The sequence below is a fragment of the Melozone crissalis genome, unplaced genomic scaffold, assembly GCF_028551555.1.
Source record: "Melozone crissalis strain CALT ecotype California unplaced genomic scaffold, PUWL_Pcris_2 ptg000034l_1, whole genome shotgun sequence".
NCBI classification, from domain to species: Eukaryota; Metazoa; Chordata; class Aves; order Passeriformes; family Passerellidae; genus Melozone; species Melozone crissalis.
Genome location: NW_026535812.1, coordinates 2,595,900 through 2,623,558, shown reverse-complemented (window position 1 = coordinate 2,623,558; position 27,659 = coordinate 2,595,900). Strand labels below are relative to the sequence as shown.

The following is a 27,659-nucleotide window of genomic DNA, read 5'->3' as shown; positions in this document are numbered from 1 at the left end:
CACATCTGGTCACAGCCTTAGTCATGGTCCAGTGTATTTCAAAACAACATTTCAAAGTATTTCAAAGTCTACTGATCCAATGAAATAGTATCTCTGTTAATGTACATTATGAAAGGAGGGATGGGGGAAAGGAAATTTTCATAACTTGTGTTTTCCAAACTGCACTTGTAAGGCTTCATGCTGGATGTATGCATGTTGCCAAGTTGCATGTAGGTGGATGGGACAAATTTGGGCTCTACTTTGGTATTTCATGAGCTTCTTCCTTTCAAGGGACCTTTGAATGTGCTGTTTGTCTGTGTGATCTTTATATTAAAGCTGATAGTAGGAATATTTTAACAAAACAGAGGAAAGAGATTGGAAAGTTCTTTCTGCCTAGTCAGAAAATGAGTGTGGGAGGGTCTGGCTCCAGTGTACCTGAGGCAGGAAGAACAGACACCTCAGTTTGGCTTAGACTCTGCTCCCTGGAGCTGACCTGGCTTTTACTGCTAGCCCAGAGAGCAGGTTTATTGAATTAGCTGCTATTTTATGTCCCAGAGCACAGATGCCTTGGCTTGTTGATTTTTGTGCTAATTCCTGGCACTACTTCAAGCGTTATAACTACCATATCTGACACACTGACAGATAAAATAGCAGCTGTTTGGCAATGCGCATGGTGAGTTGATGAGTTGAAGATCCTTTGCTTGTCTTTGTGTCATCATGATACTTTCTGAAAAATCCTCTTTGCCCAGGATTTTCTCCTGGGAAGCTGAGAAGCCTCAGAGAGGAATGAAAACAATAATTTTCTGATTGCTGCTCCTGTGTTTGCTGCTTTGGAATGTGGCTTGGACATTGTTCACCAAGAGGTGAATGTTTGATTGGTTCCATGTGAATTGTTTTTAATTAATGATCAATCACAGTCCAGCTGTGTCAGACTCTCTGAGTCAGTCAGGAGTTTTTATTATTCATTCTTGTTAAACATTCTCATGTATCCTTTCTCTTTCTTTAGTATAGTTTTAATATAATATAATATAATATAATATAATATAATATAATATAATATAATCTCCTGAAATCATGGAGTCAAATTCTCATCTCTCACCTCATTCTGGGGACCCTCACAAACACCACATCTTTGTATTTGCAAACATTTTATGGCTTGTGGTGGGCCTGAGCTGTGGTGTAAGGCTGGGCTTCCTGCTAGGTGAGCATGCCCATTGGGTGAATTTCTTGGCAGCAGCCTTGCAGGTGAAGGTGGAGATGGTTTTAGCACTGCTGGGGCACAGGAGCTGCATGGAAAAACAACCTCACAAACTTGGGGCAGCCCACAGTGGCTGGATTCCCTTTTCTTGATGTGGCTGTGCTGGTGTGGGCTCTATTCATGCCCCAAGTCGTTGCAGGGAGAGCCCTTGTTGGAAATTGCTCCTTTTTCTTTCGACTTGGCCTCCTCCCCGAATTAGTTTGTGTTTAATTGCTGAATTCTCCCCAAGCTGAGGCAGCAGCTATAGCAGAGAGATGAGTCTCAAGGAGGATGAAGTGTTGGCTCCTGTTCAGCTGGGCCAGACACAATGCAATGCCCTTCTGGCACCTTTCTCTGTGGTACTGAGGCATAATCAGTCTTGGAGCCTTTGAAGATATTTGTACAACATTAAAATTTTGGGCTTTGGACTAAAGCTTTGTTTGGAAACACTGTTGAAATGTTTGTCAAGATACAAAGGCAAAAGCTGTTAGAAGAAAGATTGCACTGAGCTCACCCTCTGACCGTGCTTGCTCAGGACTCCTCTCTGCAGTGGAAATTAGAGGCTCAGCTTGTTTGAAGAAAATAAATCAGCCTGTCTTTGAAAAAATTGGTGCAGCTAGATCAGTTAATGTGTGTTAAATTTGGCTTTCTGGTTTCAGAGTATGGCTTTTACAGTGTGTGCAGCATTTTAAGGACACAGCTGTTAAACTACATGGTCAGCTAACAAAATGAATATATATTCAGCTTTTGGAAGAAGTTAATTTTTTTTTGCTAAACAGGCCTCTCTGCTTTTGGGAAATAATACTGACTCATACTGATAATACTGATTCATACCGAATCTAAGACTCTGGGACCCTAGTTTTAATGGCCAGAGTCTTAGATTTTATTTGTACCAAACTTCAAAATGAAGTCCCAGGCTTTTTGATTCAAACCAAAAAAGTTCTCCAAACAACACACAAAATACTGCACAGCTGATTCTGATAGAGCTGGCCACATGGATGTCAGGTAGGATACATAGTTTTCTGTGCATTTAGCACCTAAAGTAATTTATAATTGTGACAGGGCAGTGTCTGAAGGTGATGCCTTTGGCATGTATTAATTGCTTTGGGGTTGCACACTAGTTTTCATCAGGGATCACTGATGCATTCCAAAACACACATGCTTTACACTCAGGTGCTTTTTTTCCTACACTTCTGAATGAGACTGTTTTTCAAAGTGGAGCAAAATACTTTATCCTGTTTTTTATAATAACAATAAGGGTTTAAAGTCTGTAGTTTTTCTCACTTTAAAAAATAAGCCAGGCCACATTTTTAACCAGTACTCAAGGGAAAAAGACTTGGATGGAAAAATAATGTACATAATCAGCAGAGTAATCCTTACATCTGATCTGAAGCAGAAAATTAATTTGTTTTAGGAAAGCTATAATAAACCCTTTGAATTGAAGCCGAGGCATGTAGAGTTGAAAGTGTTCTGCCCTGTCAGTAAGTTAATGCATAAGAAAATGAAATAGAGAGGTGCCTTGGATGCAGGTGCTTTGCATCTGTGGCACAAAGTTAGTCTAGCAGGGGGCTCCTATCATGGAACACGTGGGAATAGAGAGCTGGGTTTGTTCAGTTGGGGGAAAATAAAGGTTAAAGGAGGCTGTGCTGCCTTTTGGGAGAAAACAGAGAAAGTGGAGTCAGCTTCTTGGAGGTACAGGGCTGTGTGCTGAAAAAAACCAGGTGTGAGTTGGAACATGGGAAATTATCTTCAGATAGAAGTTTTTAATTTACTTATTTTACCATGAGTGTAGTCAAATACTGAAACAGGTTCTGAGTGGTTGTGGTATTGTTCATCTTTATAGGTGCTTGAAACTTGACTGCATGAAGCTCTTCTGTAGTTAGATCTGCTTTAAGGGGGAGGCTGAGGTAGAGGCTCCTCCCAAATTAGCTAGGAAATGAGGGGCAGCTTGGGAAAAGCTGATAACACAAGTCCTCGATGGAAATTAGCAGGGTGAAATCCTGAAATGATGCTGTTGGTAACTTTCAGGAACGGTGCTTTCTCTCTGGTGTATTGAAGGCTTTGTTCCTTAAAGAAGGGAGGAGTTTGCCCTTGGGGCTGGTGGGCAGCTCACTCTGGGGTGCTCAGCCACCCCTCTGTCCCTGCTCCTCCCCTCTTCCCACTGGAGAGGGTATTCTTCATCAAGATGAAAGAGATGAGGTAAGCTAAAATTAGTATCTGAGTTATTAGAGACATTAAGACATTACTAATGAGTTCTAATTTAATCTCAGCACCCAGGCACGTATAGCAGTGAAGCCTTTTATTAGGTTTCTATAATTGTGTTAAAAGTGATACCCTGAGGCTAATGCTGGAGCAAATGGAATTGCCAGGCTTCGTGCATGGCAGCTCTGACCTGACGGTGCTGTGAGGGAGTGGGGCTTGCTCTTTGCTGGGCGTTCAGTGCTCTGTGTTTTACATCAGGCTCCTGAACTGTCAGGGGCTTAGTGCTGTTTCTATTTAGGAGCGCCTTCTGTGTCGTTTTGGCTCTGGACCAGCAAATCCCAGTGCTCAGGCTCCTGGAGCATTCATGGGGGAAATATCTGGGTGGGGAAGCCCAGGAGTGCAGTTCCAGCTGAGATATCAGTATCCTTAAAGCTTTCTGGAGGAGAAGCAGGTTCCTGTGTGCCTCAGGTCAGAGGGCAGTGCTGGGGCAGCTCTGGTAGCCATGGGTTGCCTCCTAGCCAGGGCCAGCACAGAGCTCCTGCCATTTCAAACCCTTCCTGATACAGATCTGAACTTTGCAGAGCCCTGTTAAACAAAACTGCAGAGGGCTGATGTGGGAAACAACTGCTCACTTTTAAAAATTTTATTAAACTACAGTAGAGGACTAAATAAGGAAAAATTACAGCGCTGGGAGCCCCCTGTGACTACTGGCCACGTGGCTCATCTACAGAATGGATGCTCTGCCTTTTATATCTTTAGTCCCTCTTAAGGTTTTGTCAGTCAGCTCTTTCTGTGCCATCCATTGGTGGAGATTCTTGACTGGAGGTCAGGAGTTGTTCTGCTGCCCCTCCTGGTACCAAGCCAGCCTCCTCTGAATGTCTTGACTTCTAAGGCAAGGGGGGAAAGAGGACTATGGAATGACATCTCACAATAACAATACTATACATCTACATAATATTTATCTCTTAATTGTGAGAGCCAGCTATTACATTGCTTATCTATAAGCAGAAACGCTCTGGGTGTCTGTTGTCATTATAGTGCAAGAGTTCTATTGTTATTACATTACAAGGGTTCCATATTGCTAGAGCTTCTCCTCAATGTTTCTTGTAGGCAGCTCCTCTGGGCACTGACTCTTCCTTGTCGTCACAGCAGTCACTGACTCCAGTTCCCACCAATCCACTCTTTTGTAACACTCTTCTGACTGGCTACAGCTGTGGCCTGTTAACATCAGGCCTGCTCCTAATCCTTAATAATTAACCCAGCTGCAACTCTTTAGGGGGTAAGATTACTTCCTATACTACCTTTATTTACTTGTATTCTATCCTTCTACAGGTGTCAGCATCCCAGTCCTGCAGATGCTGAGTGACATTTCCAGCCCCTGTGCTCGGACACTCTTTGTGTCTGACCGAGTTGCTCTGCAGTTTCTCTGTATTTCAATTTCACTGGTGCTTTGCTGGTGCCAGCTCTGAGCTGTGGTCCCTCCCTGTCCCCCAGTTCCTGTGACAGGACAAACGTGTTCAGGGTGTGAACTGGACCAGGGAGCCCATCCAAGTTAAAATTAGCCCATCCAAGGAGCTCATTCCAGCCTGGGACCAGCGTGCCCAGCCGGTGACGAGCGCAGCCCTCCTGCTGCTGTTCCTGGCAGGGCCTTCAGTGGGGCTTGGGGCTTCACACTGTCCTTGTTTCCCATTTTTGAGATTAGATTGAAATGTGAAACAAATCCAACTCCAAAATGGTACCTGACTCAGCTCAGTCTGTGGCAACTTCGATCTTTGTTTGCAAACTTGTATAAAAATGTAGTGAATTGAAATATTTTACTTTGGTTTTGACCTTCTTGACATAAATTAGCTGCACTTTCAAATGAGAGTGGCTATAAACTGGAAGCAATGTTTTTGAGTCAAGTGAGATGTTTTAGCTAGCTTGTTTTTATTTTTTTTAATTGAAGCTCCTCTTTGTGGGTTGGTCTCAGTGAGCTGCTGACTGGAGCTGACTCTGAGCAGAGCCTGGTCCTTTGGGGGTGCCTGCTGATTTCTGAGTGCATCCTTGTGTTTTTGATCCCTGTCAGTTCTGCATTGCTGTGCATGAACCTACAAGGTGTGCATTACCCCAGGTGTGAGGGGCAGTGCAGGTGGTGGTTCATTGATCTTTCCATCCCAAGGCCTGCTCTGGGTTCTCTGCAGTGGCCTGGATGTTTCTAGAAACCCTCAGGAGGAATTGTGGCTCTCTGGAGAATTGGGGTGGTTCTCATGCACGTGTGCCCTCCAGCCCTGTTGGGGCTGTGTGGGAAGGGGGTGCCAGTGGTGTTTGGGAACAGAGACCCCCTTGGGCACAGGGAGGGGCAGTGTGGGACACACCAGCTCCAGTGAAATGACCCACACAGCCAGTGCTGGGGTGGCACTGGGGAGCTTGGCCGCCTGTGTGCCACTGGTGTTCCTGGCAAAGGCTGTCACCTTCCCAGAGCCTGAGGGATGGGAGGGAGGTGGACACTGTGAACCCCTTCCCTCAGGGCCTCTGTTTCTGCCTCAAGGTGGAGAGGAGGAAGGGAAGGAAGCCCCTCACACACTGTCACACTTAAAACTGTGTGACTCTTTGGGCTCTGGTATTTATGTGTGCTCCTGCTTTGGGGTGTGCTTGATTAACAGTCTCCTGCTTTCCCCCCCCCCCCTTCTAAAAATGTGTGTTTGTGGAGTTTCAGAAAATACTCACCTGCAGTGTGTACCAGATCCTTTCTGGCATCTGCAAGTCCCGAGGTGTAGACCAAACAGACCCTGAATGTGTCCATCACAACTCGTTGATGTAGGTTCCTTTACCAAGGATACTAAACTTACTGAAACACATACAAAGATGGAATGATTAAAAAAACTAAAAAACATAAAAACATTCTACACGAATGAAGTTTTAATCAGTCTTCAACTTTCTCTGTTGTTGCAAAGTGAGAGTGATTGCAGTGCCTTTAATTTTATTTTGGTGAGCTGCCTAGGCACTCAGAGATTTTTAAAGGAGGTTCCCCTAGTGTAAGAGGTGAATAGGTGATTCCTTGAGGCACACTAGGACTGAGTATTGGATCCTGATTTGAGGCAAGGTTGTCACTCACACGTTCAAGTTTTGATACCTTTAGTGCAGGGTGTATGGTGGAAATACTCCCCCTTTGATGGTGCATCTTTGTAGCTATGATATTTTCTGAAAAATCCTTTCCTTAGGATTTTTTCCTCCTGAGAAGCTGGGAGGCCTCAGGAACAAAATGCAAACAATGGTTATCTGCTGCTGTGGAATGCAACAGGTGCATCTGGGATTTGTCTCATGTGGTTGTTTCTAATTAATGGCCAGTCACAGTCAGCTGGCTCAGACTCTCTGTGCCAGACACAAGCCTTTATTATTCATTCCTTCTTTTTCTATTCTTAGCCAGCCTTCTGATGGAATCCTTTCTTCTATTCTTTTAGTACAGCTTAAATGTAATACATACAATAAAATAATAAATCAAGCCTTCTGAAACATGGAGTCAGATCCTCATCTCTTCCCTCATCCTCAGACCTCTGTGAACACCATCACACATCTTCATGATGATGATTCTGTTGTGCCCCTGACTGTGTTCAGGTGACTTTTGTGCCCAGTGTTCTTAAGGGCGTAAAATAACTTATCAGCTGATAATTTCATGTTACTCAAATGAAATAATCACAACTTTGTGTCCTTGTGACAACAGCTGAGTTTCACGTTGTTACTCCTCGTGGGTTTTGTCTTGTTTCAAAATTTCAAATGTGGTGGTTCTGACATTAAGATGCATTGCTTTTATGATGTAAGTTCAGAGGTTTTCTAATTTTTGTGTTTTTCTTGTTTGCTTTAAGAGTCAGATTTACAGATCTGCCAACACAGGGCACCAACATGTTGCACCAAAAAGATGGAAGAAAGTTACCAGGCAGCTGTTCGGAGGGAGAGGGCTCAGAGCATCCAGGCCCTGAACTTTGAGCTGAAGTACATGATTGTTGGTCACATCACAGCTTTTCAAGGTAGGAAATTTGGAATAGTTTATAACAGTATTCTCTGCAAGCCAAAGGAAAGCTCTTATTTTTGTTTTTCATTCCTCTTGCATTGCATGCTCTTGTCACTGCCTTATGGTTTGCTTCCCAGTTCTTTGATGGTTGTGCTTTTGGATAAAGGTGATGGCACTTAATCTTGACTGGTATGTTAAGCATCTTCCTAAAGCTAATTAGGAACAGATTTAAGGGGTTTCTGGGGTTAGTGTGGATTTTTTAAGGCATTTTTAAGTGTCTTTTCAGTGCTTGCTGGTCATGCTTTTTGATATTCTCTTGTGTTGCTAAACCATTTACAGGTGTAGAACATTAAATGAAGATGCATTTGTTTGTGGATGCTGAAAAATGAGTGCTCTATCTGATATGTCAATGAGAATACAGCTCTTGCTTCATGACAAAATGCAAGATTCCTTGCTCTAACAGACATATCAGACTATTTAGCTCCTTCATGCAGGTGGTTATTGCACTGTTACAGGGAGAAAAATGCTTGGGGAGAACTCTGCGCTGTAGTGCTGGGTACTGTAGGCTTTTCTCTAGAAGGGCATTTAACCATAGGCTGTGAACTTTAAACTTATGGGAGCTGAGTGATTAAATCAGTCAGTGAGTGGTGAATGCAGCTTACTGACCTCTGTGGGCGTAATTATGTGCTTAATTTTAACTCTGCTTTGCTGTGTTCAGTGCTGAGCACCCTCATGGAATGGGCTCTGAAATGAAGCCTGTAGTTCTTAAAATACCAAGTGCTGAGGCCTGGGTGATTAAGATCTATTGTTAGAAGGCAGGTTTTATCAGTAGTATCTTTTTTGGTCTGGTTTCTCCCATTTGAGTGAAAATACTATAAATAAAAGATGTGACTGACAGTTAATAAGAGACAGCATATTATCAAAAATTGACAATAAGTGATGGTGGAAGTCTGAAATAGACATGAAGGGGCAAGAGAAAAATTTTATTCTTTTGTTTTTTTAATATCATTCCTTTTTTATCCACAAATGAGAAATGGCATTTTTTGGTTTATTTTACAATTAATTTTTGAAATTTTTGATATCCCCTGTCACTAAAGAATTGGCTTGGAGGGCACTTCAGAGGAGCACTGCAGTGAAAGAGTGCCTGTTGGCATTGTTAAATGCTGGTTATTCATTCAAGCAATCTTTCAGCATTATGATTGAATAAAGGTAAGGTCAGAATAGATTAACCTAGCAGCCCCTTTGGGTCAAGCCAGAGGCTTTATTGTCCCTTGCAGATGAAGCCTTTTGATGGAATGAAAGCAGTAGTTAGACATTTCACACAGTTTAAATTTACAAGCATTTTCTGGAAGTGGGTAAATAGGTTGTTTGTTGTGGCTTGCTGTGGCTGGCCTTCTGTCTGCGTTAGGTGGGAACACTTGAAAAATGTAACTTTGCTGGCTTGCACTGGGAGCTGCTTTTGTTCTTTGGTTTTGTCCCAGGTGTCAGGGAAAAGCCTCTCTCTTTATCTTGTGCTGGATAAACATTCTGTTGCTAAGAGTGGTGCTGTGCGAGACATTTACTGAGAGAGGAGATCTTTGCATTGAATTAACTCTGTCCTTCTGGTCTGTTTTTACTTGTTGCTGTTTTGAATGATAAAGTGAGTGTGCCAACAGCACATTTTACAGCCTGAGAAAAGGAAACCTTGATTTTTAGAAGCTTTCAGATGCTTTTTAGATTTCATGTTTTTTTTGCAGCAGGGAGAACTGACTCAGACTTACTGCAAAACAGCACTTTATTCATTTGTGTGCAGTGGTTTTTACTTGTACAATTTTCATGCACAATTTACTTTTATATATACACATTTTTAGTACTGTTAGTTTAGTCAAAGCAAAGCAGTAGTTAGCCTTGCTGTCTGCTTCTGAGGAAATCTCAGCTGCTTTTTATGCACTTTAAGCAGACAATACTGATCATATTACACCAATGCTGATGAAATAATTTTCAAGATTACTGTGGTGTAAGAGATGTATTTTCAGTAGTCCATCACTGAGAACATAGTGGTGGCAGTTAAATTTCATTGGGAAAAAGAGACAACTTTTTTGGAAGGGGAGACACCCAAAGAAACTTTTTTTAAGTTATCATCTCCTTATATTCTTTCAAAGAAGTCACAAGACAGTTCTGGGGACATTTAAGTGCCACAAGTATTAACAATAAGGAGCTTTCTCAGGGGAGTAGGAGTTTTGTTATGAATTTGGTAAATATTCCCTCTACACTGCCTTGGCACTGCAGTTGGCTGCGGGTATTTTGGACTTGAAGAGATACTGTTTGGGGTTTTCTTCTTGAAAGTGAAAATGTTATTTAAGTAGCTTTGCCCACAGTTGAAATAAGACAATTTTCACAGGTGGATTTAGTTGTGCAGGATAATTAGTCTGTAAGACCTGATTAAATATATCACAGCTGTGGGCAGGCTTGCTGTATTTGGGCTAGTGCCCAATCCATTTATATGGACAACTTCAGCACTAAGGTTGTCCCACTACTTTTCCCCTTTAAAGTTTCCAATGTTACCAAGTGTTTTTGCTCGTTTTACTAAATCTAGCTCCTGCTTGGATGGGTTTTGCTTGAATGCCTGTCTCAGGTATAGCACTGATCTGAGTGGGAAGAGCCCCACTGGCACCAAGTGCAGTGAGAAATGCCCTCCCCATGAGAAGCAGGACGGAGGAAAGGAAGGGCCAGCTGGCTGCTTGGGAGGCACAGCATCACAATCAGCTCCTGCAAAACCATACAGGACACAAAATCTGGGGCTCTGGCAGCTTGAATGCAAGCAGGGCCCCTGGGAGGGTTTCATGGAAAGCTGATGCATTTCCTTTCTCGTCGTGTTCTGGTCCATGGTGTAGCCTCGAGGTCACAGCCATGGGTTTAGTTCCTGCACAGATGTGTGACTGCTCCAAATGGAATCACAGGCAAGGAGGAGGAAGGGCATGAGATGAGTGAGTGATCCAGGCTGTAATAGGAGCAGTGTAACAGAGGGGAATGTGCCTGTTGTGATGATCCTCCCTGTCAGCCTCTGGCTCTGCACAGCTGGCTTTGTTGTGGGTGCATTTTGGAGCAGGTCACTTTGTCCCACCCAGAAATGTGCCTGCCTGTCTGTGCTCCTGTGGCTGCACCTGAAATGCCCAGCAGAACTATTTAAATGAATGATGAAATAGGACACTTTCATTTTGTATCTCATTTCCCTGTGATAACCAGAAAATTCTTTTCTGAACTTACTGTTTCCTTTTCACAGTTATTTTAGGCTTGCCTGTAAAGAAATGCATTGGTTTAGATGGATGTCTTTGTGGGGATGGTACCTGTTATTTGGCAGAGTCATCCATCCCTGCCCCAATTTCCTCATGCAGCCCCTGCACCCCTTGGGGTCACTGCCAGGTGTGGCAAGTGCTTCATTGTTAATGGATTAGGGGCAGTGTGGGTGTGCAGGCTGAAAGTTGCTGTCAGAAGAGGTATGGACAGTCTGTCAGGAAAGCTTTGTTGTGCTCAGACAGCAGAGAGAACCTGGCCTCCCTTTCTGTGTCCTTTATGGAGTGCTAACAGGTGCCACATAAGGACCCACAGACAGCTTGGCTCTGCTCCTGTCATCCTGTGCTGAGGCTAATTTGAGGTAATGAGAATCCAAACACTGATAATTTATTTGTTCTGCTGATGGTCTCTGCACAGAGGCAGAACAAGATACTTTTAAACCTACATCACTTTTCAGTCACCAAATTAGCAGCTGTCAGAGATAGAGTGAAAAACTTTGAGCTCAACAGTTTAAAAGAATTACTGTTCTCTGCACTTGTAGGCAATATTGTTCACTTAATCTCTGAAGAGAAAGCTTCCATGAACAAAGCTTGTTGGTCATAAAGCACTAATTTGTCTTGCTTTTCTGAAATAACATTTATCTGACCTTGAGGGTCAGGTGCTGGGACCAGTTCCAGTGTTCTCCCAGCTACAGGAGGGAGGGTGAGCTTTGGAGCTCTGTTCTTCTCACTCCTAACCCACAGGGTTTGGCAAAGCTGTGCTCACCTTCTACAGAATGGGAAGGTGCTGGTTGGGAAAGCACCTTGCTGCAGTTTCTGATAGCTGCAGGTGCCTTGACCTTGCAGTGCATGCACATTGGTCTGCCCTGTTGCCATCTGATCCAGGCAGGAAGCTTGGGAAGGACATGAATGACAGAAAGGGAAGCTTGTTGTGGCAGTCCAGGACTTCTGGTTGTCAGTAAAATGCCTGAAAGCTAATGCCTTGTTTATCCACAAAGTCCTAAAGCGCAAAGATTTTCCTCTGAAAGCCTCCATGGGGAATGGGGATGACTGGATGGTTTCAGGGCATCTTGGGATGGATAACAGCAGTGGGCCCATTAATCAACTCATCCAAACTCTCCCAGAAAGGAATAATACACTACAGAGCACTCAGGGCTGTGTGGAGTCAAAAGCATTTTCTGTTTTCATTTGGCTCTGTTGCAGTGATCCTGCTGCTCATTTTTACTGAATTTAGGAATATCAGCTTGAAATAGGGGTGTCTGGTTAGTGGTGTTGAAGTGCAATGACATTTACAAAACAAAGACTTGGCTGTAGAAGTGCACTCTGGTTTGAAGTAAATTACTGCATCAAGTGTAGCCACAATGCTGACATGGATGCAGTCCAGAATCGATGAGCTGTTCAGAAAAAGGCCAACCATCACCAGCAGAAACCTGCCAGAGCTCACCAGCAGTGCTTCTGGTTCCTGTTATTTACTGCTGGATTACAGAAATGCAGAAATGTTGTTTCCTAAGTAGGTTTTTGTAATCCTGCACTGCTTGGTTATTCACTCAGCCAAGTTGTTCCCCACCCCTTCCCACGTGTGTTGTGCTCTGCTGACATTTGAGCTGGAAGTTAGAGTCTCACAGTAGGGAGTTCTGCAGTCTTTCATTAACAAGGCACAAAATGTCCAGTGACAAAATACCATCCAGAAGAAGGTGAAGAAGAAGGACCAGTCTCTGCCCTAAAACCTCCATCTTGCACCATATATATTACTATATTCTAAAACCTCAAACTTTAAGTTTTCCACCTTGTGATATCACACACTTCTATTCAGACTCCCAGTTCTGCCATTCCATTTTGGAAGCTTCTCCATGGCCTCAGGTCAAATGCAGTGTTCTCCTGGGAGTCAGAGTCTGTCAGCACAAAAAGTCTAAAATTCTCAGCATCCAGGACTCAAGCAGGCCAGGATGCAGAGTTTGGTTTTGCTCTAGGCAAAAATGATTTCCACCAGAGGAAGAGCATTCCTGTTCCAGGGCCCCAGTGGATCTGTGTCCTCCAGTAGCAGTGAGAGTTGTGCATGCATGCAAGGCTGGAAAATCCTTTCCCAGCTGTGAGCTGCCTGCTGTGGAGCACTGCTGGCTGCTTTTGGGGGTGCAAAACCCTGAGTTCATCCCAGTGACCAAGCCAGGCTCAGCTCAGCTGCTGCTGGTTCTTGTTGAGATGCAGACACAGCACTGCACTGGGTACTCCTGACCGACCTCAGGCACTTGTGGAATACCTCAGTGTTGGTGTTTTGGTGCTGCAGACAGGCAGAGGGAGGAGCAGAGAGGGGAAGATGTGTTTCCTGAGGTGGAACATCATATACCATAGGGTATCTCTAAAAAAGTATTTTCTAGAGACCTTGGAGAGGAAGGAATTTTGTCTTGCTGTAGTCTCCTGAGGTGTTTGCTGCAGGAGTGAGAGATGCTCCTTTTGTCCTTGATCTTGGCATGGTTGGGCTGCTTTGCCCTAAATGATGGCATGGGCAGTAAATGAGCAGGGAAATCTATCAGAAATATGGACATGCTTCCCTCTTTCCCTGGAAATTGATAATTCCAGAGCTTGCCAAGTCAAGGCCAAGATGTACCGATTATCCATTGTTGAGCTCAGTGTCCCTTAATTCCCTTCTTCCCAGGTTATCTCTTGGTTGCCACAGCAGAATTGGCAATGTTGACTGTGTGCTGATGCTGTTTAATTGTGCTTCAGGTCTCCTGCTCTAAACACACGGCTTACTTGTTCCATGGTGTCCATGGATCCTGAAATTTTACCATTACAAATCTATTATTGTCTATAAGATTTTATCTTCTATTCTTCTTTTGCCTATAAGATTTTATCTTGAAAGCCCAGGGCTTTGCTAAGATTTCAGTCTTTGCATGTGGAGTGGTGGAAGGGGGTGTTAAATTCTTTCCTGTAATTGTCCTTCTCTCAGCAAAATTAAAGGTTTGCAATGTGCTGTTCCCTAATGCTCTCACCTTTTATCTTCTGAACCTGCAAAATTAAAAGAAAATCTTGGTGGGGGCCAGGGACTGTGAGTAAATATTAACATTACATTGTGAATGGAGATTATTGAACTCTCTGTGCAGCTTATGTGTTCTGTCTCTAAATTTTCTGAATGGTGTGAGGTGGTATTTTCTTTTTGGCTAAAAGACTACCTGTGGTGCTTTGGAGTAATACCTTTTCAGAAGTTGTGTGTACATTTTTGTCAGGATTCTAGATTCAGATTGATGCTTTCATGCTGTACATTATTGAAAGAATAAATATGTTTCTTACTTGGTGTCAACAATACAATATTGTTCTATTTTTCATAGAAATTGAAATCACTGGGATCTACTATCCATGAATAGTTCGAGAAATTTACTTTATTTCTGTGTACAGGTTAAAAATTAAATAGGCAAAAGCTCCAAATAAAAGCTTTAAATAAAATTTACCTTTAAAATTTTCCTGTAGTGCCTATTAAACATAAAATGAGCTTGTGCAGAAGTTAATTCCAGCCTCTTATGCCCTTTAAGACTCTGTGCTTCCAGATTCCTCCCATACTGTTTGATTTGCTGTAGGGTACATTACAAAAAACAAGTATCTGATGGTTTTGTATGGCTTTCACTGTTTTTTCAAGGTTATTTAAATTGTACAGAAAAAATAATTTCCCTAATCAAACTACTGATCCCATGCTATGTTTCCTTGATAGTGCTCCCCTCCTGCATCTAAAGCACACCGTTCATCCTGTATTTTCCACTGTCACCCATGCTGCGGCTCACCTGGGATCTAAATGTCAGGTACTGTCACTGGCCAGTAATTCCAGCCTTTTCTCCCAGTATAAAAATTCAAATGGGAACAGTTTTGGCTTTTCCTGTGCTCCCTTTCATGTTAGAGATGTATGAGCTGTAAAGATTCTCTGTGCCTTCACTGCCAGGATTCATCCACCTGTGATTCTGGTGTTTAATCAGCATCTCTGACTCCTCTGCAATGTAAATACCTGTTGGTCTTGGTAATTTCTGTGTGATTCTAATTGCATTAATGTATCCCTTGGCTGCTGCTTGTCATTTGGGCAGCTTGTTAGGAAAAAAATCACAAGTCTCTAAAAGAAAACAGGAAAAATCAGAGGAATAATGGAGGATATAAAAAAATCCTGATGACTTTATGCTTTCAAATCAAGTGGAAAAATAAATGAAAACCGAGGAAGGATGCTTAATTCTAGCTGTAGAATGGAAATCACTGTCCTGCAAACCAAATTCAGTAATGATCACTTCCACATAAGTATAGGGTAACTACAGCTGGTGACTGTATTGTTAATAGTGGATTTCTCCTTAAACATAGGAAAACCCTCCATTAAGTCTTACCTATTAGACTGAAATCACCTTTTATCCAGTGTAGGAGCGACAGGGGTTGCATGGTCAGGACGGATGGAGCCCAGAGATCTCTGCAGCCAGGTCAGGAACTTGAGGTTTTTTGCAAAGGGCCTGGGTGCAGGGCCCTGCTGGGATTTGGGGTTTATTGCAAAGGGCCTGGGTGCAGGGCCCTGCTGGGATTTGGGTTTATTGCAAAGGGCCTGGGTGCAGGGCCCTGCTGGCATTTGGGGTTTATTGCAAAGGGCCTGGGTGCAGGGCCCTGCTGGCATTTGGGGTTTATTGCAAAGGGCCTGGGTGCAGGGCCCTGCTGGGATTTGGGGTTTATTGCAAAGGGCCTGGGTGCAGGGCCCTGCTGGGATTTGGGGTTTATTGCAAAGGGCCTGGGTGCAGGGCCCTGCTGGGATTTGGGGTTTATTGCAAAGGGCCTGGGTGCAGGGCCCTGCTGAGATTTGGGGTTCATTGCAAAGGGCCTGGGTGCAGGGCCCTGCTGGGATTTGGGGTTTATTGCAAAGGGCCTGGGTGCAGGGCCCTGCTGGCATTTGGGGTTTATTGCAAAGGGCCTGGGTGCAGGGCCCTGCTGGGATTTGGGGTTTATTGCAAAGGGCCTGGGTGCAGGGCCCTGCTGAGATTTGGGGTTCATTGCAAAGGGCCTGGGTGCAGGGCCCTGCTGGGAGCTGCAGCCACAGCTCAGAGCAGGCCTGAGAGAAGAGAGGGGGAGAGAGGATGAGAGGGTAAGAGAGCAAAAGCATAAGAGAGTAAAAGGGGTAAGAGAGTGAAGTCCCTATTCCAATACAATAAATCATCTTTTGTGTTGAATACTCTGATTCTCACTAACCAATCTAGTACAATATACAAATCCTATACCATTTACATACAGCCTATACGAATTACCACATTACCATACTGTGTTACATTTTAAACCCTAAAAACTCCTCTTTGGGCCCCTTCTGCCAAGCTGGCAGGGTCTGCTCTGACCCTTGGGCCTGTCTGCAAGCAGAGGGTGTTGTTCCATCAAAAGGGGATTACCTTCAGCTGGCCACACCATTGTTTTCCCATTGTACAGTAACTAAGGGATCTCAAAGCTTGCTTTCATTTCAATCTCACTTAAAGTTTCTATATTCTCAAAATCTTTTGCTAGGATCTCAAAGCTTGCTTTCATTTCAATCTCACTTAAAGTTTCTATATTCTCAAAATCTTTTGCTAGGCAATCATATTGATAAGGCTTTCCTGTTTCATCTTCCCCAACATCCCAGTGGCAATGAGCAGTCACCCTTGGCAGTGCCCAGCACTGTGAGCAGCTCACTGCTACAACAGTTCCTGAGTGCAACTTTGCTTTGTGAAATGCTGCAGTTCTTCCTGAGGAGTGCACCTGCAGAGCTGAGCTTGTGGATAACTGGAGAATATTGCCAGAAGCTGACACTGGAAATCATTATACACTTATCAGTGTTGAAGTTTTTGGCTGGTTACTGGGATTGCAGTGCTTTGACTGCTAAGCAGAAGTGCTGTATTGTTTAGATATCTTTGTAACATTCAATTTATTAAACACAGATTTTATGGAACTCTTTGAAAGGAGGCTTTGAAAGGACAGGATGATTCCATGCAAAGTGATGAGAGAAATAGACATTAAATACATTTAAAAGGAAACAGCAAATCATCCAGATAAGATATCATCCATTTAGCCTTGATAATCATCGTGTAAACTTTCTTCCTGAGCTTGTCTGCCTGTAGCTGCCATTTGATGCCTGGAATGTCAGCAATTTGGGGCAGGGACAGTCTCTTCATCCTCTATTTATAGCTGCTTTTCAGGCAGTGTGGGTAGGGCATCTTGGTGCTACAACAAGAAATCTAATGAACATACACACACATATCTATCATGTGATCATGTATTTGGTTATCTCCCATTCCTGTCCATATTTCACCTGTTGGTGTTTGTATTTGTCTTTTTCTTCCTCTTTGTTCTCTCCAGTGCCTTGTCAGGCTGTTGATTGTATTTTCAGAGTACAAAAACGTGGTGGAACTGTAGACCAGCAAACTAATGAGATGTTAGATGAGATAGAAACCACAAAGATGGCTGGAAACAAAGTGTTCATTCATTAAAAAGAAAATCCCAAAAAGCCTGCAAAAGCAAAGTGAGCAAATGAATCTGAGGGCTTGGTTACCTGGTATCTCCTCTAGTGTCCTTTCTTCTGGAGTTGCACACCTAGTTCACAACCTTGTTGTGAAATTTCTGTTGTCTCCTTCCTGTGCTCTAGAAGGTGGGTGGTTTTCTCCCTTTGTTTCCCTTTTGTTCTCATGGGAGTTTCCATCAGGAAATTCCCATCGTGACTGCCCAGTTTGGTTTCACCCAGTCCCTCAGCCCAGGGCTCTGCTGCTGGCTCTGGGAGTGCTTCAGGAAACTTCTGACATCCAATTGTTCCCCCTGCAATCGAGGCTCAGATTCTTGCTTGCCAAAGTTAGGCTGACATTTTGAAAAATAAGTGGGTGAGGACCTGAGAAAAGAATGTGTCCTGACAAATTTCTGAATAGGAGTGGAAGTGTATGAACATCCTGCACAAAGGATTTATTTTTTGTTTTTTACTTTTATTCCAAAGTGGTTTTTGGACTGAAAGACCACTGACTGTCAGTTTTGGGGTATTTCAATGATAATTCAGCTTTTTATTACACATCCTTCTCTCCCAAAGATGAGCAGTTGTTAAAAATTCCTTTTGTTGTTTTATTAGCCCTTTTCTTGTGAATTTGAAAACAGGAGAGGCATTTTCTTAGGCCATTTCTGGATCCAAAATTGTAGATGTTTTTTGAGCCAAGAGTATTGATACTGCAATATTGTAAATGCTGGGCAGTTCAACAAAAATATGAGTAAAACCCTTATAGATAACTGGGTGCAAAAGGATGGAAATTCTTAATTTTCACCATTGCATTTTCAGACTTAAAAAGGAAATTACTGGGACTGCAAGCTTAAGAAATCAGAATCACAAAGCAAGTGTGTTCAGGGGGGCACAGGAGATAGAAATGGATTCCAGTCTCAGCTCTGTGCCCCAGTGATGGTGGCATTTCAGTTTGTAGTGTACCAGCTGCAGACTCAGTGGATGAATATTGTGCTCAAAAAATTAATTTTTTTTTTTAGGTTTACATGTACACTGCCACTGAGGTTTTTTTGGCCTTGGTTTAGAAGGCAAAGGTAGAATGACTTAGATTATTTTGGGATTTTTAGCCGAATTGATGAATCTATTTCTGCTTTTAGAGTAATTTGAATGTGTGCCTTTTAGTAATGTTGAGTAATACAATGCATTACTGATCTAAACTGTTAGGTGTGTCTAGTTGTGAAAAAAGAGAATAAAGTTTTCTTTTCACACAGTTACTGGCATAAAGTGACTCGTTGCTGTTGTGGGGTATTTTATTGATAGGTTAGGGCTGCACATAGAGCCCTAAGTCCCTGTGGGTAGATCCACAAGAGGCAGGAGCACAGACAGATGCAGGGTGTGCAAAACCCACAGGGTTGTGCTTTTCAGTGTAAGAGAGAGTGTTCTGAGCTATGCTGGGGTTTTTAGATCAGATTTCAGAATTCGTGTTGGACCTTAGCTCACAATTTCCTCGACACTCTGCAGTGTCCTGGCTTTCCTGGTCACCCACCAGCTGAGAGCTTTGGAGTTGGCAGGCTTGGAGGAGACTTCAGTTTAAAAAGAGATGTACTTGATTTTAAATTACTTCAGACAAAACATGTTCAAAAGTTTTTAGAATTTTAGCAGACTTTGGAGGTAAGGAAACAAACCCTGCTGGTGTGTTTCTCTTGTGATTATGTCCTTTTTTTTCGTGATTTTTTTTTTGGTGATTGCCCCATGGCAAGGGTGTTAGAGGTGCTTTGGAGCAGCCCTGTGTACACTAGTGTGGGGAGAGTGGCATTTCTAAGGAAATACCAGTTATCCAAGTAGCTGCTGTGCTATAACCATGTAGAGGTGTCTGCTCAAATCCATGGTATGTCAACACAATTCTCACTAAAAGTGACTTTTCCATATGATTTTTAATGGACATGGCTTTCCATCTGTCCTCAGAAATATCAGTGAAATGACATGTGCAGCATATCAGATTTGAAGTCAATTGAAGTAATTAAGTGGATTCTTGGTCCTGTGCCTTTTTCATGGACATCTGTTTGGATTGCATTTCTCCACTTCAGACCTTGCAGATGGAGTGTAAATATTCTGGAAGCTGCTATTGGATTGTGCCTTTTGTTTGCTGTTTTCCTGAGACTTAATAAAGTACTGAATCTCTTAATTGTCACCAGCCTGACAAAAAGCTCAAGACATTTTCTCTACATTCAGATTTGGGGATTAGGAAAATTTGTGTTATAAATAAAATGTGCTGCATTATTTCCTATCCATTTCAGTGGGAAAAGGATTGATGCTGCTTCCTAGAGGCTTTGAGGCTTCTCATTGAAATTGAAACTTAATATTTGAAGTTTTATTTCTTTACATTATCAGTAAAAAAAAAAAAAGAAAAAGAAAAAAGGAATCTAAAATATTTAATTTAATTCTTACTACTTTTTATACCCTTTAAAATTTTAAACCTACTTTACCTTTCTCCTAATCCTATCTCACAACAATAAATGAAATAAATACATTAATAGTTAACCAGCACTAAAGCCCACTATGCTCATCAACACATTCATTAAAAAAATCTCAAAATTAAAATCTAAAATTAACGAACCAAAACCACTCCACTCTCCCCCTGTTCTTCAGGCATGGTGTGGAGGAGCTCTGGGCTTTGGAGTGAATCTGAGTGAAAGCAATGTAAGAATAGGACATGGAATTAAGGAATTCATGGGTCCTCTCTTCCATGCATACTCCCAGATCCTTCCCTCAGTCCTACAGGCCTGTTCATAACAATTTAAGGGTGTTTTTTCTCTGATGTGAGAGGATCCAACAGTTTTTTCCTGCTGAAAATAACTTCATCTGCTCTGAATCTTTTCGGTGGAAAGAGAAAGGCTTGAGATTGGCTCTCTTCATTTTGCTGTATTGAGACTTGTGTCTTTGTACCATCCTAAAATTAGATGTTTTACATTTGGAAGGTAAGTATTGATGCAAACCTTCATGGATTCATAACAGAAAGAAGATCTTTAATAGTTCTTACTCTTTTTGCCATGACTGTTTTGCAGCTGTGTAACTTTTTTTCTGATTTGTTCTCTCAAATGCTTGTGAGAGCTTCCTTCAGCCTCTTTTAGATTGCTGTGGGAAAGAGGTGTGTCTGTCGGGGATATAATAATTATTTTACCATTTCTGTTATTGCTTTTGTAGGATTTCATAGCATTTATTGTAAACAGAAGGCTGTGGACAGGAGTAGATGCTTTTCATAACAATCCATTGTGTGTCTCTGCTACCAGGATTTTAGAGATGCACATGTGGAAACATGGAACTTGTAGATCTCTTTTTGTCCCTTTTAGCTGTGTTCTGAGAAGGCTTCTTGGTAGTATCTGCATTTTTCATGCATGACCAAGGGTTGCTGGAATATTTGAAGCCCTGTGCCCCATGGCACCTTGTGCAGAGCTCACTGCTCTGGGAACCTTTCCTCATTCCTTCTCTCCATGACCAGGCTTAGCTCGTCCCAGCCCAGCTGCAGGGTCCTGTTCCACCCAAGAGCAGTGCTCATACAGCTGGCTAGGCAGGAATTTTGGGTGGATAAATAGCATTCTGAGAAATAACAGCTGACCAGCAGACAGAAAGCAGTTATCCAAGCTAGAATGTCTTTTCTACATGCATTTAATCACTTCCTCATGTGTGATATCCTCCTTTTCTCTCTCAGCAGTTTTGGGCCAGGTGGTTGTGTGAAAGCCCTAACAGAAAACATGGCCCAATCTCTCTGGAATACCTTCCTTCTGTTCCTACCTGTGCAGATTGCTCTAAGGAGAACTTCTGACATGTGGCAAAGAGCTGATTTTTATGTTTTCCTGTGGACTAGAAGTCAAAACTCAGGGCTGTTTCTGCATCTCACTCAGCAGGAAATTATCTAGATGCCAGTCATATAGGTGTGCAATTAACATTAAATATGAGAAATTTTTATATTTTAAAAGCACAGAGATGTGTGGGTCTCTGAAATGCTCTTACAGACTGCAAAATCTGAGGCACTTATTTTCAGAGTGAATGGGGTGAAAAGAAGCTGTTGGGGTTTGGCAGGACTCCTCCTGTAGCATATTGCATCCTTCCTTCTTCACTAAATTTGGCAGAAAAGGAGCACATGGTAGTTGTAAACATGAGGTATAAAATGCTGGAACACTGCAGATAAAATAATGGCTCACAGAATGGGGAGTAGGTCTAAAGGTACAAATATAAATATCTAAATTTAAGGAATAGTTTTATTTTTTTTAATGCTTTAAACTTAACACTCCAGAGATACTAACTTCTTCAAGTATAGTCAGCTGGGAAAAAATGGTCAGAAAATGTGAAAGCCACCAAATTTATTGCCAAAAAAGTTAATGTTTGGGGACACTAACAAATGAACATGAAATTAAAGAAACAGCAGACCATCTCCAGAAGGGAGAATCCTTTTAACCCAGACTGCTCTTCTGTTGATTGTTTGGGATTAGTTATGGATATGTCAGTCTTCATGTATGTAACTAATTTCAGTACCCTTGGGGATAATGGAAGAGTGCATCTGTGCACTGGGAGTAAAGGGAATTTCAGTGATTCAGAAGTGTTTCCTTGAGAAGTTCCTGCTGCAGCCACTGCTGTCCTGGAGTCACTGTCAGGATTGATGTGGCAGTGGCTGATATTTATAATTCTCATGAAGGTGAGAGCTCTCAGGCATGCAGGTTCTGTCCCTGAGCATGAAGCTACTGAGCAGAGCTGGCAGATATTAGGAGGATATAGCACCAGTGAGTGATGAAGCAGCTCTCACCACGTTGAATATTGTTTTTTACCTGCAAACACAGGAATGAGAAAGTCTTCTCTGATTTAAATGTATGTAGTCTTTACAAAACAGAATGTAGCATTCACCTTGGCTGTGGTCCAGAAGGAGTTAAAAACCCTGATAATCTTTGCACTGATTTAATTGAGCTTGGGCCCTGGCTCCAAGGACAGAATGAAACTGAAGCTTTTCAATTATGATGCCAAAGAAAAGGGAAGGGTTCTGTTTCCCCAGTGAAGATTACTTTATTGGGATGTGCCATGGAATATGTGGCAAATGAGTGAACTGCAATGGGTATGAGCCAGCTTGAACTCATTACTGAAATCCTCCTCCTGGCAACCTGCAAAAATGGATTCCTGAGAGAAGGATCATTCATTGGGTCCTGCTGGGGGACAGGAGAAAGTCAGGAAGTGCCAAAAGAACATATGAGATATAGAAAATGTAAAGTAATATATACATATGCATAGAGAGGCAGGCACTTCTCTTTTTTATTTGGATTTAATAATACAATTTATGGAGATTAGTCCTGCAGAGAACGTAAATGTATAAAGAACCAAGACCCACTGTAGTTAATTTTTGTTGAAAACAAAATTACTCTTATAACCTCCTAATGTTTTAGTTTACATGCTAAATGTAGCAGCAGAAATACTCTTTCACCACCACCTCCCTCCAGATTTTGAGACTGTTTATCACATCTACCTCACTCTTGCTGCTTCTGTATGTGATGGCAAAATTTGAATTAGATGGGGGAAAAAGACCAATGCTTTGATACTCAAATGTGCAGAGTAACTTCTGCAAAGGGTATGAGAGAAGGTTGGGGGTCAAACAAAACAGAGATATTTTGTTTCACTAGCCATGCCAATACAGTGGGGAAGGAAAATAGAATTTTCAGTCTGAGACCTTCAGAGTTCGGTGGCTGAAGAATTTCTGTGTCCAGAGTATCAAATCATGTCATAACAGATGCCATCCTTCCCTATTAGCCTTTCATTTTCCAATATCCTCAGCCAGCCTTCCTTCCAGCAAAGCTGGTGCAGTTCCACACCAGTTCTGTTTTGGGCATCTGTGGCTGTTGTGCCCACACCTGACATTCCTCTCACCCTGCTGAGCAGTTTGCTTCTGCAGCAGGTGAGTCTGGAGCTGGGGGCTTGGTTTAAAGGGAAGAAAAGTCCCTTCATTTCAGTCTGTCCTTCTGGCAGGGAGCAGCTCTGTGTGTGTGGATCCTGTAGGTCAGTCACTCACTTTCCTGCACGCCTTAACCATGTGCATGTGGGACTTGATAGCATGAGCTGTCATTTCTTCTGAGTGCATAATTCATAGTGGAGGGGAGCTTTTTAGTGAGTCAGGTATGCTTTATTATGTAATTTCAGTGGTCTGAATCAGAATTTGTTGTAATTTTTTGCCTTGTAATCTAGACATTTTTCTAATGGGCTATGAGATTTGTCATCTCTTTTTTTTTTAAGTATTCACCAAACCTCCTCCCTCCCTTTTTTTTTTCCTAAGTGTGTTCATTAGGTCAGAGCAGCAAGACTAGCCCCAACAATGATTTTACTTTTGCAGAAAGGAATACCCAACAATTCAAGGACAAATAAGACAAGTAGAAAAAGCTGTATAAAAAGAAATACGTACCTGCACATCTACCCACTGCAGGCTTAGAAATAACGTGCTGATGAATAACAAAGATAAAATAAGGCTGGGGATGGCAAAGCTTCAAGGAAAATGCAAAGAACTAATGAAGGTTTCAAAGATCTTTAAGTTATCTCTCTGTATCAGAAGACTGATTCTCCTCATGGCTCCTTGCAGGTGGAGTAAGTTGAGTGAAGGCTTTCAAGTTGCACCAGGTGTATCTGGTGTAAATCACAGCAGCATGAGACCCACGGTGATTTATCTTGTGATGGCAGAGACAAATCTTATCTGAAGATTCCTGGTTCTGTAAAGGATGAAGCGTTCATTTTCCTGTCATCACTCAAGGCAATAGATAGTTTTATCTAATTTTATAATCTGTCTGAACAGAGCAGTTTTGAGGCTATAAACATTATTTAAGGATGTGCTTTCTTGTATTTCTGAAACCGTCATCAAGGTCTTATCCTCAAGCAGACATCTTTTCTATAGGTCTGCTTTTGATCTTATTTTATGACTGATGGGCTTTATAGCAAGTTTTAGTGAGTTTTTATTTCAAGATCAATAAAACTGAAATACTAAAAGCAAAGTGCAGGCTTCCAGCCCACCCACTCTTCCCCTCACACACTGTGACACACCTTTTGGGACTGCTGTCATATCAAGTGCCGCCAGGCCATGTGCTGGGTTTGGTGACGCAGCACAAGGCCCTGTTTAAGCAGGAATCAGAATGGAGCTGTTCTGGCACTGAATGTTGCTTAAAAATTTGTGTGGTGAGATTACACCCTGACAGGTGTGTCTGCTAGGGAAGGCAGGAGCCTCCCCTGATATGGAAATGTAAACCCCTTCCCTATGAATTATTATAACTTTGAAATTAAGGGGCTCTCAGGCAAAGATATGAGAATGGGAATAACAGTTCTGTACTAGGGAAGAAAATAAAAAATAAACAATGCAGTAATACAAAACAACCCCTACAGAGTCAAAGTAGGGAGAAAGCTGCTCCTCTGGCAATGCAGGGGGCAAAGGCTGCTGTGCTGTGCCAGGCTCAGATTGGATCCAGGTAGGAATGCTTGGCTCCTCCCCTGGGCGGAGCATCTCCCCATGGGATGCTGGGATTGGATCAGCCCTGCAGGGACACTCAGTGGCCATGGGCAGCAGAGATCTCCTGGAGGGAGGGTTGGCTGGGGGAGAGATAAAGGAAAAACTGCCCCATGGACAGCAGAGAGCTGCCCCAGCTCTGACAGATGGGGATAGAACACACACCCATAGATAAATCTTTCAACCTAAGGCAGGCACTCAGTGTCTGCAGCGCATCACCTGAAGGTGCTTGGGGTCTTCCAGCCTAGGAGGGCTGTGCTGCACAGTCCAGTCTGTCTGAAAAAGAATCTGAACACTCAATATATTGTTCTGTCAGATAAGTTTCTGGAAGCCTCAGGACAGCTCCTCATTCTCATCTTCCTTCCACAGCCATTTGCTGTGGCTCACTGGCTGCTCAAGTGAGGGTCAGCCCTGGATTCATGTGCTTTAAAGACAGACAGACACATGGTTAGGTTCTTTATTGGCTTGGGACCAAAGAACTCAGCATTCTGGAGATCAAACATTTTGATTTCATACAAGTTTTATTGGTCTGCCAGGATATGAGTTTCGACAGCCTGAGGGCTCGTGAGTGAAGGAACTCAAGTCTATTTACACGCTAACCTTTGAATTTCTCAGATTCGCATGCGTGACAATTTGTTTAAATAAAAAATTGGATATAAAAATGGAATTAAGCCTTTATGATGACCTTTAGAGTAATTTGGACGCATTCTCATCTTGGCTTGCTATTTAAAACTGATGCAGTTGTTGATCCGTGATTTGGGAAATGAAATTTTATTTGTGTTGAGCTGTAAGTAAGAAAAGCCTTTTTCTTGTTAGTATTTGGATGCTATTTGTGGTTGGTTGTTTTTGTTTCCAGTGTAGTTTATAAGCATAGAGAACTGTGGATGTGTTCATTCTTTTATTTTCAAATTTGGACTCAGTTTAGATTCTGCCTTTGGCTTTATCTCAGGCTGTGCACGTTGCATGAGAGAGGAGGACCTGGGCATTTTAGTTATTAAAGAGTTTTACTCTTCAATTTTAAAAAAAACTAATTAATCTTTTAAATATACATACAGTATAAAACAAAGTTCCAAATATTTTTCATCCCACTTTTTTGTGATAACCTTTTAATCTTTTTGGGTTAAATTGTGTTAATTAAAGCATGAATCTATAGGTAGTGTTTTAGAAGTGGCAATTACAGAGAAGTAACATGCATATCCTTTACAGTGGAAAGCCATGTGAAAACCTCAGCTGTACGGTCTTTTTTTTTTGTTTTGTTTTCAAAAAACTTGTAACTCAGAACAAGTCCCAGAATGTATTTCAGATGTATTCTGAGTTAGGACAGTGAGCAGTCAACATAAAATTATAGATCAAGTTGAAATGTATGCAAGGGTCGGTCACGCTAAACCTTTCCCAAAAGAATAATAATAAAAGAAAAAGTGGGAGAACCACTTACATTCTACTTAAAATCTATTTTGAAAATGTAAGCAATAATACTGCCACCAGCAAATCTGAACCGTTATAATCTGCTGACCCAAAAGACTGTGCCGTATTATTTCCTTTCGTTTTCACCAGAAGATTTCCATATGCAACATCTTTACTTTTGAGGTCTGAGCCACGAGCTTGTGTGATCTGTTAAATAGCTGGAAAAGCACACTGAGATAAGGCACATGAACATTGTGTCGTGTGGACACTATTGCTTATAAACTGAGGAACAGAATTCATCAAAACTCTGTGTGCGTATCTTTGGCTGGTGCCAGGGAGAATTTTAAAAAAAGAAATTGCCCTCCTCCTATTTTTTAATGGAAAATGATTTTGTTTTTTTTCCAATCAGCATTCTTGAAGTGTGGCATTCCTTTCTAAAAGAACTCATTCAGCACATCAGAGGGGCTCTGGGAGTTCCCTGCTGTCCCTGTGTGGGATTAGAGTGTTTCTATTTACAATTCATCAACTTGATTCAAATCAGAGCCAGACTGAATCTTAACTCTGTGGATGTTCTTCAGCATCTCTGACTAAACAGATCTGTTTTTCCCTGGAACAGAACCCGTGTGCTTGGCAGTTACACCTGCAGTCAAAAGACTCCTGTTGATAATGTTAGAATTCCAGAGAAATAGAGCTAAAAATCCCACCTAGATCAGCATTAGCAGCACTTGGCACTCGTTGCATTTTCAAATCAAAATGCTCTGTTGGGACATCAAAAGTCATGTGCCTGGTGCCTTGTTAGTGAGAAAACCCAGCCCAAAACATCAACATACAGGCACATGTCAGTGTCTCAAACTAACCTTGGATAGCTTCTCACTGTAGGCAGCAGAATCTCCTGGTGAAAAATAACATTTATTAACTACTTTCCCAGTCATATTATTTATTAAATCCACATTGAACATGTTTGCCAGTAGAATTAAAATGGTTTTGGCTACACGGCATAACAATGAGCTATTCCAAAAAAAAATTTAAAGAAAAAGGCAAAAAAATGCTACTTGTATTAAAAGAAGCCAGATGCTGACTTCATGTATTCTGGGTAGAGAAACCCCATGTAAATTCCATGCTCTTCAATGATTCCCCTTAGTGAAATTATATCTAGTGTTTTGATCCAGTGCAATTTTTAATGCACTAACATCTCTTGGCTCGAGAGGCTCTTTATTCTTTCCAGACCAATAAATCTGGGACTGTTGCACTAGGTTGGTTTTAGTGTTTTTTGGCAGAACAGTAACTCATGTTGCCTGTTGATGATTTCTTTGAGTTTTTTAGTACTTTCTGACATATTCTCTTCAATCAGTACATCTTCTAACAAAAGAAAGTGATGTCTTTTTTTTTTGCTTTTCTAAATTTTGAAGTGTATTTTCAAATCAAACTATTTTAACTGTTTAGGTCCCAGTGAAAAAGAAAAGATAAGCAATAATTGTTACTACTATTATATTATACTTTATATATAAAATACTAAATATACTATATATAACATGGAATACTATATATAATATGGAATACTATATATAATATGGTATACTGTATATAATATAGTATACTATATATAA

The 27,659-nt window shown here is 41.9% G+C and overlaps 1 protein-coding gene across 1 annotated transcript in view; it reads left to right on the top strand.

Annotated features, from left to right (window-relative positions):
• The window catches only part of LOC128940944 (glypican-5-like), a 372,567-nt gene that overhangs the window by 19,368 nt on the left and 325,540 nt on the right, over positions 1 to 27,659 (top strand). Inside the window, exon 2 of the mRNA XM_054282769.1 lies at positions 7,261 to 7,422. Within this exon, the coding sequence (XP_054138744.1) occupies positions 7,261 to 7,422 (162 nt within the window). The remainder of the gene's footprint in view (positions 1 to 7,260; positions 7,423 to 27,659) is intronic.